Raw genomic sequence first — 17,988 nt, 5'->3', positions numbered from 1 at the left:
AAATATGACTCCGGGATCTCCGATTGAATCGACAGATAAGGCTCCACAAGAGTGTGAAACCAACGTTTCAACTCCCACTGAGCATCACGACCTCCATGGAAATGATGGAAACACACAAGAGAAAGTTAAATTCTGTTTTCACTTTTCATCGTCACTAAGGGTGATTAACACTCGGTTACATCAAGTTTTGTGAAAATTGAATGTTTATATCCTCGGTCTGTGTGGAATGGATTGAAGCGAGGGGAACCTTCCATGGCCTTCCATCCGTTTCCATGACATATAACGAGGATGTCTTAAGTTCGAGTTGATTTCTGTTTTCACTTTTTGGACCTTCTGGTGGATCTACACGTTTATTGAAGATAATTTTCGTGCAAATCCGCTCAGAAACAAACTTTTCATGAGGAAAATATATTAAATTCAAATAACCGTGACACTCTGGAAGGGACACCACATGCTTTCGGTTCACTGCTTCATCTCGTAACGTGTCCTCCTGAGGGACTGCTGATTCGGATCGTCTGTGAGATTAATATTTATATATTAGATTGTTTGTGGATGTGTTCTACAAGGATGTGAAAGAATTCTGGTGAAAAACGGACGTTTTAAGATTTTGTTATTTCTGGTATTTCATCGGACGGCGAGCTGGCTGGTCACGTGACGCCGCACAGACGTGCAGACAGCGAGTGATTGATCTTGTCCGTGGTCCGAGGGTGCTATTTATTTGGGGTCCGGCTCTGTCCTGGATACACCATTAAATACACACTCACAGTGTTTATTTCACGGATATAAACACGGGTTTGAAAATTGTTTTATCATGTTGGGAATGATTCCGAGAATATGGAGATTTTTACTTCGAGTGGCCTTAGGGGTTTATTATAAATTTAATTTTAATTCTGTTTTCACTTTCCGTGGTCACAAAGGATGATTCACACTCAGTCACATCAAGTTTGGTATCCGAGCTGACCATCAAACCCGCTCAGGTGTATTATTTAATGTGAGTGTACCGAGTCCTAGTGGGAGCACAGAACAGAGAGATTTCTTCGTGTCTGTGATCAATCACTTTCAGGTGGTTGATTTAAGTCTCTGTGTTTGTATTGGAGGTTATTTTTACTGTACCTTTGAACCCGGAATGGATAGGAATACACCAGAACATCATCCCGAATGTTGTAGTGATTTATCACTTTTCTTTTTTCGGGTTGGTTTGTTCGATGTATGGAGGGTACTTTACCCCCATGAATCCCAGTTTAAGGCCCTGTCACACCTTGACGATTTAGCCAGCGTATGTCGATGTATGATAAATTTGTCGAAAACGCTGGCACACGTCGAATCCGTTATGGGCAAGTTTTGTATACGTTAAGAGCACGCTGAAGCACGCTGGCATACGTCACATACGTCGTAGTACGCCGAGCTCGTCGACAAATTTTAACATGCTGAAAATTTTTCGACGTATGCCAGCGTATGACTCACACATTCCGCATACACTGGCCATAAGTTGTAGGAACGTAACGCGATCGTTGACACACGTCGACACATGTTACTTGTAAGTTACTCATAAGTCGAAACCGTCGAGGTAATGATTAGCGTACCCGAAACTTATTTCTAACCTATGAGTAACGTGTTGGCGGTACGTTACGTGATCGTTGACACACGTCGACACACGTTACTTGTAAGTTACTTATAAGTTGAAACACTTCGAGGTAATGCCTAGCGCAGTGGTTCTCAACCTTTTGTAGACGCGACCCCTCCCCCCCCCAAAAAAAACACATGGAGTCTGGAACACTGACGGGTTCCTCCTGTGAAGCCCAGTTTTATATACCAATTCCCCTAAATGCTGCCAATACGCCATTATAAGGTAGCTGTAAGTTAGAAACACGTCAGTAAGTTCTGTGGTCGTCCGGAAGATGTCAAATATGTCTACATACGTCAATGTGTGTTGGAGATACGTTACACATAGGTTCAAAACATGTTACTCATAGGTTAGAAATAACTTTCGGGCACGCTAAACATTACCTCGACGTGTTTCGACTTATGAGAAACTTACAAGTAACGTGTGTCGACGTGAGTCAACGATCGCATAACGTGCCTGCAACTTATGGCCAGCGTATGCGGAACGTGAGTCATACGCTGGCATACGTCGAAAAATTTTCAACATGCTGAAAATTTGTCGACTTGCTCGGCATACTACGAAGTATGCCAGCGTGATTCAGCATGCTTCAGCATGCTCTTAACATATACAAAACTTACCCATAACGTATTGGACGTGTGCCAGCGTTTTAGACAATTTTTTCATGCGTCGGCATACGCTGGCTAAAACGTCAAGGTGTGACAGCGGCTTGAATCGTCGAGCGGCAGCCTTTTAATAGGTTACGCCACGTGATCATCGGCGATACGCTGTCACGCGCTATGCATACATTAGACTATCGTTGGGCATACGTTGTGAACGCCGACAACACGCAAAGCATTCGTTGGTATAAGTTATCTATAACTTCTGGAAACGTTCTGTGTACGTTACTAAGACGTTATGCATACGTCCAACTCGTTATGAATACGCTAAAAAAATAAAAAAAAAACATCAATAGTTCAGTGTACGCCAACGTTTTACATACATTTTGATACCTTGCCATACGCTGGCTAAAACGTCAAGGTGTGACAGGGCCTTTACGTGGAGCCGCCTCACCAGAGGGAGCCTTTCCTTTACCAGACTTGATAGATGGTAAATAAACTCACTTTAGGAACACTGTGGTCTCTCCAGATTTCTCTCCATCTATATTCTCAGATTATCACTGACTAACCATGGGGTTGTTTTTTTCACCTCAATCAATACGTTGAAGTGCATATTGGAAATTGAAGACCAATCTTCCAGAAGATGATCTATTTAAAGACGCTTTCCAAGTTTTCTGGACTAACCAAATCCTAAGAAAACCCTCTTTTTCTAAAGTGGATTTATGGTCGGACAATACAAAAACCCAGATGAGGGTGTTTTGTCAGCAGTTCAGGGGAAACACTGCAAATGTTAAGAATATAACAATGGCTTGTTAAGAAGCTGACATTGTACACCGAGAAAGTAAACTGGCGAGAAGTAATAATGCAAGAAATTATCAATTATTACAAGAAAAGAAGACTCAGTTAAGAGAGTTAATCCAAGACAAAGCAGCTGGGTTGTTACTCAGACTGAGGGTTTAAAACTTTAAGGTATTAGATACCCCTAGTAAATCTTTCTTTTGGTTAGATTCCTCCAGTAAGTCACCCAATACTATCTTTTCTGTTGATGACTCCAAAGGAGTTGTTGTCGTTAATCCCAGTGACATACGGTTGTGTGTAAAGGATTTCTTCTCCAATCTCTTTCTAAAAAAAAGTTTGTGATGAAATTATGAAACAATTGTCCTCTCACCTCTCCTCTCTAACTGAGCCCCAGCTTCGAGACTTGGACTCACCAATTACACAGGAGGAGTTAACCCAAGCCTTCGCTGGAATGGACTCAGGAAGTGCTCCAGGAATTGATGGAGTGCCGGCTGATTTTTGCGTGGAATTTTGGAGCCTGTTCGGCCCAGAACTGATTCATGTCGTGGAATCGACTTTGTTGATGGAGAACTGCCTCCAAGCCAGAGAAGAGCGGTAATGTCCCTCCTTCCAAAGGCTGGTGACTTGTGACACATGAAGAATTGGACACCTGTCTCTTTGCTCTGCAATGATTGTGAAATCCTTTCCAAATCTTTGGCAAATCGACTAAAAAAAGTAATCGGTGATCTGGTTCATCCTGATCAGGGTTCTTGTATCCTGGGCATATCTCGATATGATAACATTTTTTGCATAAGAGACTTGATGGAGGGTAATTGTGTACATAATGGCTTTGGTTAAATTTTTCTTAATTTTGAAAAGGTTTTTGACAGTATGGACAATGGCTTTTTGTGTAATGTGTGGGAAGTTTATGGATTCGGGACTAATTTCAGGACTTACATTGCCTTATTATATTATAATATATCCAGTATAGTGAAGGTAAACAATGAGCTTGTTTCCCCCATGCAGGTACAGAGGGGGGAAGGCAAGGCTGCCCAGTCTCTGGCTTATTATTCACCCTTGTGGAAGAACCACTTCTCGTGTGACTCAGGAAGACCCTCACTGGAGTGGTTATATCTCTTGAGTTCCCTTCAGTTATTTTATCAGCATATGCGGATGATGTCTCGGTGGTTGTAAAGGATGACAATGACATTGCCGCTCTTGTCAGGTGTTTCGACTTGTTTTGTTCAGCTTCATCTTGAAAGTGGAACTGGAAAACCAGAAAAGCTTTATCTATGGGTTCCCTGTGTAAGAAGCAATCTACCTGGAATGACATGAATCCCACCAGTACATCTTCCTCCAAAGGTAAAATGGGTGGATGAAGGTGATAAATATCTTGGAGGTTTTCTGGGGTCTCCACAATACGGCCAGAAAAACTGCGATGGTGTTGCTGAACGGGTGCAAAAAAGAATGCGGAGGTGGAAGAGAGCCCAGCCTCACCTTTCGTTTCGAGGACGGGTCCTGGTCATTAACAATTTAATTGCCTCCTTTTTGTGGAACAGGGTCATTTGCCTGCAACCACTGGAAGACTTGTAAAACGGAGTACAAATGCAACTGTTGGACTTCTTCTGGGGAGGCCTCACTGGTTACGACCAACCATTATATGCCGTCCATTGGTCGAAGATGGCCAGGGTATGGTCGACATTAGGAGCCGGATCATGGCCGTTCGGCTATGCTCTGTGAAAAAAATTGCGATCTGAAGAGCAATTACCAAACCATCTCCTGGCTTCTCACATTCTGCAGCAAGCGGTGGGCTCAGATATGGCCTTGAATGTTTTCTCCTCATGCTTCAATGCGTTCATACTTCTTCTCTCTCTGATTTCTATCAGAGTCTATTGAATGCCTGGCAGAGCCTTTCAGTGTGCCACCAGCAAGACACCGATGTAACGGTCTATCATCTATCATCTTCTCTTCCACAGTATCCCCAGAAGTCGGGACTTCTGCCAACATTTTAAATCAGCGGGCATGACAAAAGTACGGCACCTCCGGCATGTTTCACGTTCTTGGTGGAAATCTGCACAGGAAATTGCCGACCTAACAGGAACACGCTCGAGAAGAGAGATTGGTGAAGAATTGAGAGAGCTCACACAGATAGGGTTCTGACTGGGATTAGTTTGGACCCAGGAACATGAACCATTCTTTAATGAGTGAGCTTTTCCCCAATTATGCAAACAGTTTATTCCTCACAACTTACCCCCCATGAGAATGGGGTTAAACCTCTTTTTAAAAGGCAACCAGCAAAGAACTTTACAAGTCTTGTGTCAAATTACTGTTCGGGGATACATCATTGAACGGAGTAACCCGGTGGAAGAGACTGATGCCTGCTGGAACCCCCTCTGAAACTGTATGGGACTCTATGAACAACAAGTTCTTAACTAAAAGGTCCAGTGATCTCCAGTGGAGGTTGATTCACTGGATAGTCCTTTCCAAGAGGCGAACAAGTAAATCCTCTCCTCCATCTACATGTTGCCCATTTTGTAAATGTATAGAAGACGTTTTCCATGCCTTTATTAATTGTGTGTGATTGGTTCCCTTATCTAATTGGTTTAATTTTGTATCACACAAAATGAATGTTGTGTTTTCTTTCCGTTCCTATATTTTTGGTTTTCATGCCAAACCCACAAGGAAAATATACTTTTAGATTTTTTTTAACAACTGACAAACTGGCAATATATCTCACAAGGAGAGAAAAATTAAATGGAAAAACCCATCGGGCAATGTGACATCATGTTTATCTTTACTGCTCTCGTGTCAGCGAGAATAAAACTTGAATTGTCTTTCTCCCAAGATCGTAAAAATCTCGATGAGTTCACGAATACTTGATGGCAGGAAGGAATTTGTGAGGTTCGTCAGAAGCAACTCAGACTACTTTTGTAGTGTGCTGTGGGTTAATGTACAAAGTTAATGTTCTCTTCTTTCTTTATTTATTTTATTCTTTCTTCCTCCTTCTCCTTTTATTCCTATTTGTTAAATTGTAATTTTGTAATTTTGTTTCATTGCTTTTATGCACCAATGGTTGATGTAATTATTTTAATTTTTTTTATATTTTGTGTTAATAAAGGGACTTCACCAGTCAAAAGTCTGTCTCTCTCTTTCTCTGTCTCGCCCCAAACTGGCAGTCTGTGAGCTGGGTGTGGGGTCATGGCGGCTGTGTGGTTTTGTTGAGCTGGGAGCTTCCTTTGCCGTTGGTTGTTCCCCACTTTCACATCTTTGGTTTACCCCCTTTCGCATCGTTCTCACCCCCACACCCTTGTTTGTTCGGTTTATATCGATATTATTCGTGTTTCATTCCTTTTGTGATGAAACTGCTCCCCCTGTGTTATTCTTTCCTTCATCGAGTGAGGACGTGAGGAGGGCGAGGGGGGGGGGGTAAGGGGAAAAAGCACTCGATGCATTGTTAAATTTGTCTTCCTTTCCTTCCCCTTCTCACCCAAAGTTTTTGGCAACTACGATGACTAATTGGTCTGTCACGGCAAATACGATGAAGAATTGGTCCATCACGGCAAATATGATGACTACTTGGTCCAACACAGCAAATATGAAGACTACTTGGTCCATCACGGCAAACACAATGACTAATTGGTCTGTCACGGCAAAAAGATGACTAATTGATCCGTCACGACAATTACGATGAACACTTGGTCCGACACGGCAAATATGATGACTACTTGGTCCAACACAGCAAACACGATGACTAATTGGTCTGTCACGGCAAATACGATGACTAATTGGTCTATCACGGTAAATACGATGACGAATTGGACCATAAGGGCAATTACGATGACTCATTGGTCCATCACGGCAAATACGATGACTAATTGGTCCGTCACGACAAATACGATGACTAATTGGTCCATCACGACAAATACGATGACTAATTGGTCCGTCACGACAAATACGATGACTAATTGGTCCATCACGACAAATACGATGACTAATTGGTCCATCACGACAAATACGATGACTAATTGGTCCATCACGACAAATACGATGACTAATTGGTCCGTCAGCGAAGCGACGAGTCGGCTCTGATAGTCATAAAATAAAAGTGTGAATGAAGGAAATTCATGAATAGATTTGATTTATTTATCAAAATGACGTCATAATCAAAATAGACGGAATGAACAGAACGTTGATCGAGGTTTGTTCACCACAGGGGAGAAGAAAAGACAAACTGACGTTTTGGACATTCACCCCTCTTTTATTCCGTAGGAGAGGTGAATAATCAAAACGACACATTCTACTTTCTTCAGACAGTTTTTTCCCACGGTGGTTAAATCGTTTTCCCATGGTGGTTAAATTGTTTTCTTATGTTGATTAAATTGTCTTCCCACAGTGGTTAAATTGTTTTCCCACGGTGGTTAACACACCTTGATGTTCCAACATCACCCTCACCATATCCCTCTCCATAAATAATTATATAATGATATGAACACAGGAAGTGTTTGATTTGTTTCCATGAAATGTTGAACTAATTATAGGAACCTCTTGATTTACGTCATAGTTGTGTTCTTGAAGATAGTCGTGGAAATGAAAAAAATTGTAAATTTAAACTAATTTCGCCAAAATAAATCATGTAACAGGTGCAGGTTCGGGGGAGCCTGGTGTTGGTGCAGCGGCTTGGGATCCAAAAGGTCCTGAGTTCAAGCCCCGTTGGGCCACTGAATTAATACACCAGGGGGTTGACTCAGCCTGTCATCCTTCCGAGGTCGGCGAAATGAGTAGCAGTATACTGGGCCGGTGTATACCCCGGGTAAAATAGGTGTACCATATCCCTGTGTCGTAAGAGGCGATCAGGATTGCGTCAGGAAGGGCATCCGGCGTAAAACCTGTGCCAAATCACGATGCGGATCATACGGATGATCCGCTGTGGCGACCCCTAACGGGAGCAGCCGAAAGAAGAAGAAGAAGAAGAAGAAGAAGAAGAAGAGGAAGAGTGCAGGCTTGGGGGAGTGCTGCGTCAGTCCTCATTGTTATTGTTCTATTTTTTACAATGACAGTGGATTATTTTATTTAAATTGTAATGTTTAAGATATAAACAATGAAACATTGTGTAAACACAACCATGTGATGTTGTCTGTAAAAATAACAAAAAATAGAAAAAATAAAGGGGATTTAACACAATGTTTCCTGCTGCTGCTGATGTGTTGTTGTTTGTGGAAGTGTTGAGGGGAAGGAGGTGGAGGAGTTATAGAGGAGGGAGATCCTCTTTGTCACGTCACCTTGACGAAGATGGTGAGGTTGAGAGCTCCTCCGGGTACGAGTCCAGCAACTCCTGTACATCACCCTCGTCGACCTCATCAAATCTGACAGTGTTGGCCATCTTGACGATGTGACGTCGTGCTTTGGACAAATCATTATTCACGTTGCAACCCTTGAAGCCGTGAACACATTGAGGGGAAACTTTCCCCCATACTCCATTCATGGAGGAACTGGTGATTTCCCTCCAAGACTCCTCAACATCACATAAACATCCCTTGTGGTGAAGACCTTCCAGAATTCCTTTACAATCATCTGATTATTATCAGTTGATTTCACCAGGTTTATAAATGTTATTGTGAGATAACACGCTTGAATGTATCAATCACTCCGTGGTCCAGGGGTTCAATTAGAGATGTCGTGGTTGGGTGGAAGAAACACAATCTCCATGTTTGGTCCTGGATGGATGTTGGCTGAGTTGGGGTATTATTGAGGAGGAAGAGAATTATAAAACTCAGATTCTCCTTCTCACAATATTTCTTCAACTCGGGAACAATCTGGGAGATAAAATATTCACAAAACATTTTACTTGTTGTGGTGGATTTACAGCCTTGCGTATTGATATGTAGAGTGTAACAAAGTAGTTCCTGGCCCGCCATTTCCCGTCCCTGTCGTGATTTGCTCGAGCTCCAATTAATCCTGTTACACACGAAATACCTGTTATCCAGCCCTTGGTATTTGAATACCGATGGACAGACAGACATTTTTTAACATATCCCTTCATATCCCTGGGGTTTTCTGAATGGTAAACCATGAACGGTTTCAATGTACAATCACCTTCACCGTCTCCTCCCAACATCAGCGTGAAGCGATCTTTCTCTCCTTTAACCCCCCCAGGTATGATCTTCTCCTCATGAGAAATGTTCCTCCCACGTGACGTCCTCTTCCAAAACAGACCCGTCTCATCAATGTTGAACATTTGTTTTGGAGAATATCCACCTTCCTCCATCATGGAACCTTCTCGGCGGTCTTGGTGTGGGCAGCAGCATCCTCTCCGGTATTTCTGATTTGTGGTAATTGTTACTCTTCCGGAAGTTCCAAAACCACCCACAACTGGCGTTAAACGTCTTCACTTCACCTTCATATCAGCTGTACGATCATCTCTTTCATCCCGCCCGAAAACATCCATTTTTACTTCAACACTGACGACCTTCCTCTGTCTTGTGTTCACACGACCAACCTCGCGACACCACGGACGCTTTCCAGTCATGATTACAAAGGTTACACTAATTACAGAGGAACAATTCACACACAAAATGGTGAACACGTGACCAAACGGACGAACTGAAGATGGAGGGTTTCCAGGAACTTAGAGTCCCTTTCTGGAGAGAGTCGCGACAACTAACGATTTGACGCCATTTTGAGTCCATTCAGTGCGGTGCACGTGCGGAGCCGCCGAATGGCGCTCGTGCATTGAACCGTGTATTCCATTATGTTCTCTGTGTATGAGAGATGGAAATGGTCTTTTCCATGTTGATAATGAACAAATTATGTAAAGATGACAAAATAGAAGATTTATGACAACTAAGAGCCATATATGATAAAGAAGAAATTCGCAGAGCTGTTTGTGATTTAACAGTCACAGACATTTAGAACCATGACAAAAAAGGAATGAACCAGACAAGTCCACGTGCTGCTTATTTCAGCCACATTTTAATTTCAGGGAGGCGAGAGCGAGACTCGAACTCTCACCTCCCTGTTTATACGTGTACATGTACAATACAATGTTAAGAGTTATCTTTGTATTTCTGCAGTTGTTTGACATTATTTATCGTGTGTGGGTATATATATATATTTGTGTTTGTTTAATTTTCATACTTAAATTATTAATCTAAACTTTGCTGCATGTTGCCGATCATATATTAATCCCACCAAAAAGAGAGTAGCCCACCCCACCCGGCCTCCTCATTCATTCTCTATCTCTATCTCTATCTCTATCTCTATCTCTATCTCTATCTCTATCTCTATCTCTATCTCTATCTCTATCTCTATCTCTCTCTCTCTCTCTCTCTCTCTCTCTCTCTCTCTCTCTCTCTCTCTCTCTCTCTCTCTCTCTCTCTCTCTCTCTCTCTCTCTCTCACACACACGCACACACACACACACACACACACACACACACACACACACACACACACACACACACACACACACACACACACACACACAATCTCTAATACATATACAAATTACATATTTACAATCACACATACATACACGCATGTACTAATGCACACACATACAAATTATAAATTGAAAGTCACACACACAAACACAAGTTAATGTCCTCACACATTAAAATCAACAGAGACAAATACATACATTCAATGCATGCCCCCCTCATTCCCCTCCTCCCCCCGAAGATAAAGGCCAGTCCCGACCATGCTTCACTCAGAAGTCAGATGGGCTCCCTTCTATGCTGCTATGGGGTGTCGACCTGTTTCGTATCCTGAGATCTGGCAGTCTTCACCCACACCAATAGATTTAAAATCTTTGGTATAACCTCCTCTTAAAAGTTAGGGTGAGGGTTTAGGGTTAGGGTTAGATTTAGGTTTAGGGTCAGGTTTAGGGTTAGGGTTAGGGTCAGAATTAGGGTTAGTGTTGACCCTAACTCTGCCTTTAAAGAGTGGGCCGTGTGAGCCCGAATCCGTTCTCTGTTCATTCGTCTTTGTTTTGACTTTAGTTTAACTTTGACTTTGACTTTGAGTCTGAGTCTGACTTTGGAGACATGATCTAGAGTCTAGACCCAATATTAATTGATCTCGCTCGAAGACTCCAACTCAAACTTAATTTTAAATCAAGATGCCTTCCCCTTCAAGTGCTAATTAATCCACGAGCAATGGATAACAAGCCTGGAAAGCCAAAGCAAAGGCCAGTCTCACTCGCAGCACACAAATATACGCATATGGGACCATGACCACCATCACACTGACCTGGCAGAGAACTGACCAAGAAGTTGATTTCCATCCAACACGACTGATTCTGTCCTCCCAGATTTTCCGTCTTTTAGCATCTGATGGAGATCTATACATCTTGAATCCCTTCTCAGTTATATCTGTGTAACCAAAGTCGCAACAACGTCTCATTTTGTCGTAAAATCGATGTAAAACACGAATAGGAACGCTGCGTACAGCGGGAACGTTAAAACGCGCCCGGTATGCGTCCGATCCTGTCCGCGATGGACTCAAAATGGCAAAACGCAATCACGTGACGAGATTTTTCTGGACCCTCGATGTCGCTACTCTCTCCATAAAGGGTAAAGGGACTCTACAGGAACTGAGGGACGGGAAGGCGGGAAAACGAGCGAGAGGGAGGAAATCTATGTATCCCACATCATCTCTTACAACGATAATGTGTTCATGGTGTTCAGAGTGTAAATTAAATCACAGCATCACTCACACACTCGAATCGTGTAATTACAAACACTCGTGAAGGTAAATTAAAGAGTGGTGTAAATGACAGGCCGCACTACTCCAAAAACGCGCGAACAGAGCACGAGGAAAAGGGAGTTTACAGGAAATTAAACATGGAGTTTATTTATAAACCTGTGATGGGAATTCACTAATCTGTGTTCAGGGAAACAGAACAAGAAGAAGAACAAAAAACCTCAACAACAGTTCAGGACTCACACAAGCCTCTCCAAGTTGTTGATGTTCTTCAGGTCCCTCAGGATGGGCCCAGACTTGGTGCTCAGGTTACATCTCATTAACCTGTGAAGAGATAAAAACTCCAAGGAGTGAAACAAAGAAACATCAGTAGAAAGTTCTGGATAAACGAGTTCTCGTAGAAGGATCTTTGTTACAGGTAAAGAGATAATTAAATAACCTGAAAATGAACAGGTTGAAGGTCACGTGACCGATAATGGTACAAACCCCCTTTCCGTGAGACATCGTCCGCTGGATCGTGGGAACAAATTTGTACAAAAGATAAATAAATAAATAAAACATCTCAATGAACAGTTTCGAGTTATATAAACAGGGGTGGGGGGGAATGGGGAGGGGTGGGGGGAATGGGGAGGGGTGGGGGAATGGGGACGGAACGGGGAGGGGTGGGGGAATGGGGACTGAACGGGGAGGGGTGGGAGAAATGGGGACGGAACGGGAAGGGGTTGGGGGAAATGGGGGGGGAATGGGGAGGGGTGGGGGAAATGGGGGGGGGAATGGTGTGGACGAGGTTCGTTCTGCTGACTTGGTTTGTTTGTGTGAAGTTTGAATGTTTGTTGAAGAAGATATTGAGGTGGAAAACGGGATAAATTCACTTTCAATCATTGAGGGAGGGAGAATAATCCAGGAATCTAAATCAGTGATTGATTTCCTTGCTTAATCCAACTAACCAGGTGTGTGTTCCATATGGACGGTTCATACAGGTGAACAATCCTCTATTATTACCGAATATAACAACATCAAACACTCGTGAAATATCATAAACAATCAAACATTGTAAACAACAATGTAAAATACCCTTCACAACCCGACCCCCAACAACTCCCCACCCCCACAACACCTAAACCCCCTACCCCCCCCCCAAAACCAACTCCCACACAATCCGCTAACTTCCACCCCTGCCCCCTCCACTCTCCTTCGACCCCCTCTGCCTTTTTTCATTCCATGGCCACAAATTGTGGGAAAAATTCCGACACCACGATGACTATTATTATTATTATTATTATTATTATCATGATTTTGATGACCCATTATATATAGTGAGTAATGTTTAGTGTTATTTGGTTTGAATAACCCTGTGTTTGTTTGTGGAGCAAACGAAATCACAGTTTGTACCCGAATCCCCTCCATCATGATGTTTATTTATATCCGTGACCTTCATCTTCATCAGATTCTTCTTCATCAAACATATTGTGGTTATTGTTGTTGAGGCACTCAGTCTGCAACCACACGGAGCACCGCAAGGTCCGCTGTGTTTTCTACCTGTGCAGCGTGGTGACACACCTTTGTTTGTTTTACATGTACATGGTAATACCTGTGTGCAGGTGGATGGTTCAGGTTGTCAAAAAAACGTTGAGGGTGTGACACAGACAGGACGGTCCAAACGATCTCTTCATTCTAAGATTTCTCGTTTTAAAAAAAAAGATCAATTCCCCCCAAAACCCCCCCATTACAACCCGCCTCCCCTCTCTGAAGGTGCACCATCGGCACCACGTGGTATGATCACCTGAGTTCGACACCACGGGTCCAACGTTGGTGTTTAAATGGTGTAAATGGATCATTCGGGGTTTGGACACAAACTGATCCACAAACGTCACATTGAGAGTTCAGGTTCAACTTGATGTTTTCTTCTTCTTCTTCAACGTTACAACTTCACTCTTCATTCTAACCCTCATTTACCAAGGTCCACAAACATATCGATCACGTGATCTCAGAGAACATTCTTCGTTCCCTTTTTCATTGACGAACCTTCACCACAAGAGAATGAAACGTGAATGTTCAGAATGATTTATGTGAAGCCGTTTATCATTCATACGAGTGGTGTGTCAATCATTGTTCTTCATTCCCTCTTCATTCACCCCAATGATCCCCACACAGAACCAGCTGTCCCTTCCATTCCCCTCTCTGAACACAAGTGAAGTACAAAGTTCAACCAAAGGTTCATAATGGAGGTCAAGGTTCACTTGGAGAACGTCAGGGACACGATCATGGATTATGACGTCACGATGTTTTTATTTCCCCCCAAAATCCCCTTCCCACTCACCCGAGGGTTCGTAACTTTGTTTGTGATTTCAGACCCTCCATCAACCCCTCCAGTCCCTCATCACCGATGGGATTCCAACTCAAACTGATGGTAAAGGAGGGAAAGAGAAAAACCCTGAGATTATCATTCTGTTAACAACATGGAGAACCTTGGGAATACTTTCACCATTTCAATAGTTATGTTTATAAATCATATCAGCACCAGATAATGATGGGATTATAACCCAGCCCCTCCACATAAACAATTATATAATGATGGGATTATAATCCAATCCCTCCACATAAACAATTATGTAATGATGGGATTATAACCCAGTCCCTCCACATAAACAATTATATAATGATGGGATTATAACCCAGTCACTCTCCATAAACAATTGTCTAGTGATGGGATTATGAACCAGTCCCTCTCCATAAACAATGATATAATGATGGGATTATAACCCAGTCCCTCTCCATCAACAATTTTTCGTGATGGGATTATAACCCAGTCACTCTCCATAAACAATTATATAATGATGGGATTATAACACAGTCCCTCTCCAAAAACAATTATATAATTATGGGATTATAAACCAGTCCCTCTCCATAAACAATAATATAATTATGGGATTATAAACCAGTCCCTCCACATAAACAATTATATTATGATGGGATTATAACCCAATCACTCTCCATAAACAATTATATAATGATGGGATTATAAACCAGTACCTCTCCATAAACAATTATATAATTATGGGATGATAACCCAATCCCTCTCCATAAACAATTATATAATTATGGGAGGATAACCCAGTCCCTCTCCATAAACAATTATATATGAATGGGATTACAACCCAGCACCTCCACATAAACCATGAGATAATTATGGGATTATAACCCAGTCCCTCTCCATAAACAATTCTGTAATTATGGGATTACAACATAGTCCCTCCACATAAACCACGACATAATTATGGGATTACAACGAAGTCTCTCCACATAAACCATAACAAAATCATGGGATTATAACCCTGTCCCTCTCTGTAAACAATTACATAATTATGGGATTATAACCCAGTCCCTCTCCATAAACAATTACATAATTATTGGTTATCACCCAGTTCCTCCACATAAACCATGAGATAATTATGGTATTATAACCCAGTCCCTCCACATAAACCATTACATAATTATGGGATTTTTCCCCAGTCCCTCTCCATAAACAATTCTCAAATGATGGGATTAAAACCGAGTCCCTCTCCATAAACAATTACATAATTATTGGTTCTCACCCAGTTCCTCCATATAAACCATGACATAATTATGGTATTATAACCCAGTCCCTCCACATAAAGCATTACATAATTATGGGATTATAACCCAGTCCCTCTCCATAAATAATTATATAATTCTGGGATGATAACAAAGTCCCTCTCCATAAACAATTATATGATTGTGGGATTATAACCCAGTCCCTCCATTTCAACAATTATAAGTGTCTGGTTTGTCAACAGACAAAGGACACTTCATTCTGGTTTCTCCCCCTCGACCCCCCAGATGTAAAGATCGTTATATCAATTGTCCCGCCATTTATAAAGTGTGAGACACCGTTTGTGGAGCTGCCTTGGTTTGGTCCTCTCTCGGTTTGGTCTTGTCGTGTCCCAGATCAAAATGTTACTTTGGCCTGTCGGAACGAAAAGGTGAATCACATCGTGTCCTTCCCGCGACGTGTACATTGTACTTCCCAGATCGAACGCTGATAAAGTATAAAACGTAGTTTTTTAATTTCGTATCAATAACCACGATTATCAAGTCCACTCATCAACGGAAACGTTAAAATGATTAACTTCTGGAAAATTCGGATATTTCAACGTTTCTGTCCCAAATCGGCATCAGACATCCTCTCCCGCCAACACTGCTTCACCTCCAACTCCCAACATTGTCATGAACACGACCCCGGTTACTGCGACAGACGATACAATATCAAACTCAAACCCTCCTGATAATATGAACATCTGTGACGGTTTTCCGTTCGTTTCCTCATTGAGGAAGAGGAAAACTCCTCAAGATTCATCAACACCTCGTAAAGAGAAGGTGGTAATTATCGAGTTAGAAACACCGGGATCGTTTCTCTCTGACCAGACGATGACGAGCAACCGGTACGAATCCCTCGCACATGAGAATGCAGACTCTATACCTGTACCTGAGATGTGCCCCCAAAATGCTATGGAGGTAAATTATACTCCATCTCTGGAAAACATTAAAAGTAAAACTGTTCCGTCTCCCTCTCGTGTGAACGAGGACGAACTCCATCGAGCCTCCATTAAAAAAATAAAAGGAAAAAATAGCACCGCAAAGCGGGCGTAACCCCTCAGCACCTTGACGCAAACTGATTTCAAGATGGTGGCCATATAGAAAATCGCAGCACAGCACACGCACACACACGACACCAGATCAAGTGCAAGTAGAAAAAAAAAGAAGAAAAAAGAAAAGAAAAGCAGAGCACCCCATCTGTGATGTCATTTAACATTTATTTTTGTAAAATATGATAATAAATCTAAAATTTGTAAAATAAAATAAAAAATAAAATCAATTTGTCAAGCCGTTCTCAAGTTATTGTCCGGAAACCAAATTCAAGATGGCTGCCCTCGCCGCCATATTGGATATCGCATCGCACTGAATGTCGAAAGGAACCTTCCTATACCCAGCCCCAACACACCCAGCAAAAATGGATTTAATCGGACAAGGCGATCTCCTCGAAATTGACGGAAACAAAAAGTTGACAGACGCCCAGACAGACAACGTCTATGACGACAATACCACTTAGCCCGAGGGGTAAAAAACCGATCATACCCTCAGTGCCCCGCTGCCTCTCCCCCCGTCTTCACAATGCCCTAATTTACCAAATAACTACCTTCGAACCTCAACAGTGTCTGTGCCAGCTGTTTTACATCACGTGTTTGAACACACCAATAAAACTGAAGAAGAACCTGAAATTATCCAACCTGTCACAGATTCCCCAATTCTCCCCACACTACCCGAGGTTCCTCCAACTCCTCTACCCCCTTCTGCTCTTATTAACCCCCCACACTACCCGAGGTTCCTCCAACTCCTCTAGCCCCTTCTGCTCCTATTATCCCCCCACAATACCCGAGATTCGTCCAATTCCTCCACCCCCTCGTTCTCCTATTCATATGAGTAGGGAAAGAATACTGGTTCTGGCTCACTTTTCCCCATGTAAATGAATGGGGGATTTTCAGCCATGAAAATTTTCTTTTTTTTCCCCTAAAAAAATAAATCCCCTTTTTAGCCCAAGGTATATTCATTTGTCTCCCCTTTTAACCTGGAGCCTGGTGTTGGCTTAGTGGTTAGGGTGGCGGCTTGGGATCCCAGGGTCCTGAGTTCAAGCCCTGTTGGCTGCTGAATTAACACCAGGGGGTTGACTCAGCCTGCCATCCTTCCGAGGTCGGCGAAATGAGTGCCAGTGTACTGGTCCCGGTGTATGCCCCGGTTAGAATAGGTGTACCATATCCCTGTGTGTCGTAAGAGGCGACCAGGGTTGGCGTCAGGAAGGGCATCCGGCCATAAAACATTGCCTCAAGAAAAAGCTAAACCCCTGCACAGCAGGGAAAAATGGCTGTAAAAACGGTCATTTTTTTATTTCCCCTTTTAACCTAGGGGCTCTCTATTCAAATAGCCCATACAACAAGATAAAGATTTGTTAAAGGTGATTCTAAAGAAATATCTGAAACGTCGAAGCCTTGGGGCACTCTCTATTCAAATAACCCATACAACAAGATAAAGATTTGTTAAAGGTGATTCTAAAGAAATATCTGAAACGTCTAAGCCCCGGGACACTCTTTATCAAATAACCCATACAACAAGATAAAGATTTGTTAAAGGTGATTCTAAAGAAATATCTGAAACGTCTAAGCCTCGGGGCACTCTTTATCAAATAACCAATGCATATTGTTTAGCTCACTCATTG

The 17,988-nt window shown here is 42.4% G+C and overlaps 1 protein-coding gene across 26 annotated transcripts in view; it reads right to left on the bottom strand.

Moving 5' to 3' along the window:
• The window catches only part of LOC147033690 (NACHT, LRR and PYD domains-containing protein 12-like), a 1,146,930-nt gene that overhangs the window by 560,761 nt on the left and 568,181 nt on the right, over positions 1 to 17,988 (bottom strand). For 14 of the 26 annotated variants that reach the window (XM_085871777.1, XM_085871800.1, XM_085871784.1 and 11 more), the window contains 2 exons: positions 14,017 to 14,100; positions 11,940 to 12,020 (listed from right to left, as the gene is read on the bottom strand). The exons of 5 other annotated variants lie outside the window; for them this stretch is intronic. In XM_085871777.1, the coding sequence (XP_085727903.1) occupies positions 11,940 to 12,020; positions 14,017 to 14,100 (165 nt within the window). The remainder of the gene's footprint in view (positions 1 to 11,939; positions 12,021 to 14,016; positions 14,101 to 17,988) is intronic. 7 more of the 26 variants (XM_085871798.1, XM_085871802.1, XM_085871778.1 and 4 more) reach the window with 2 other exon arrangements.

Source organism: Eptatretus burgeri, chromosome 2 (assembly GCF_056783735.1).
Source record: "Eptatretus burgeri isolate ZD-2024b chromosome 2, Ebu_testis_v1, whole genome shotgun sequence".
Taxonomy (NCBI): domain Eukaryota; kingdom Metazoa; phylum Chordata; class Myxini; order Myxiniformes; family Myxinidae; genus Eptatretus; species Eptatretus burgeri.
Note: the sequence above shows the minus strand (reverse complement) of the source record. Positions and strands in the feature narration are given on the sequence as shown.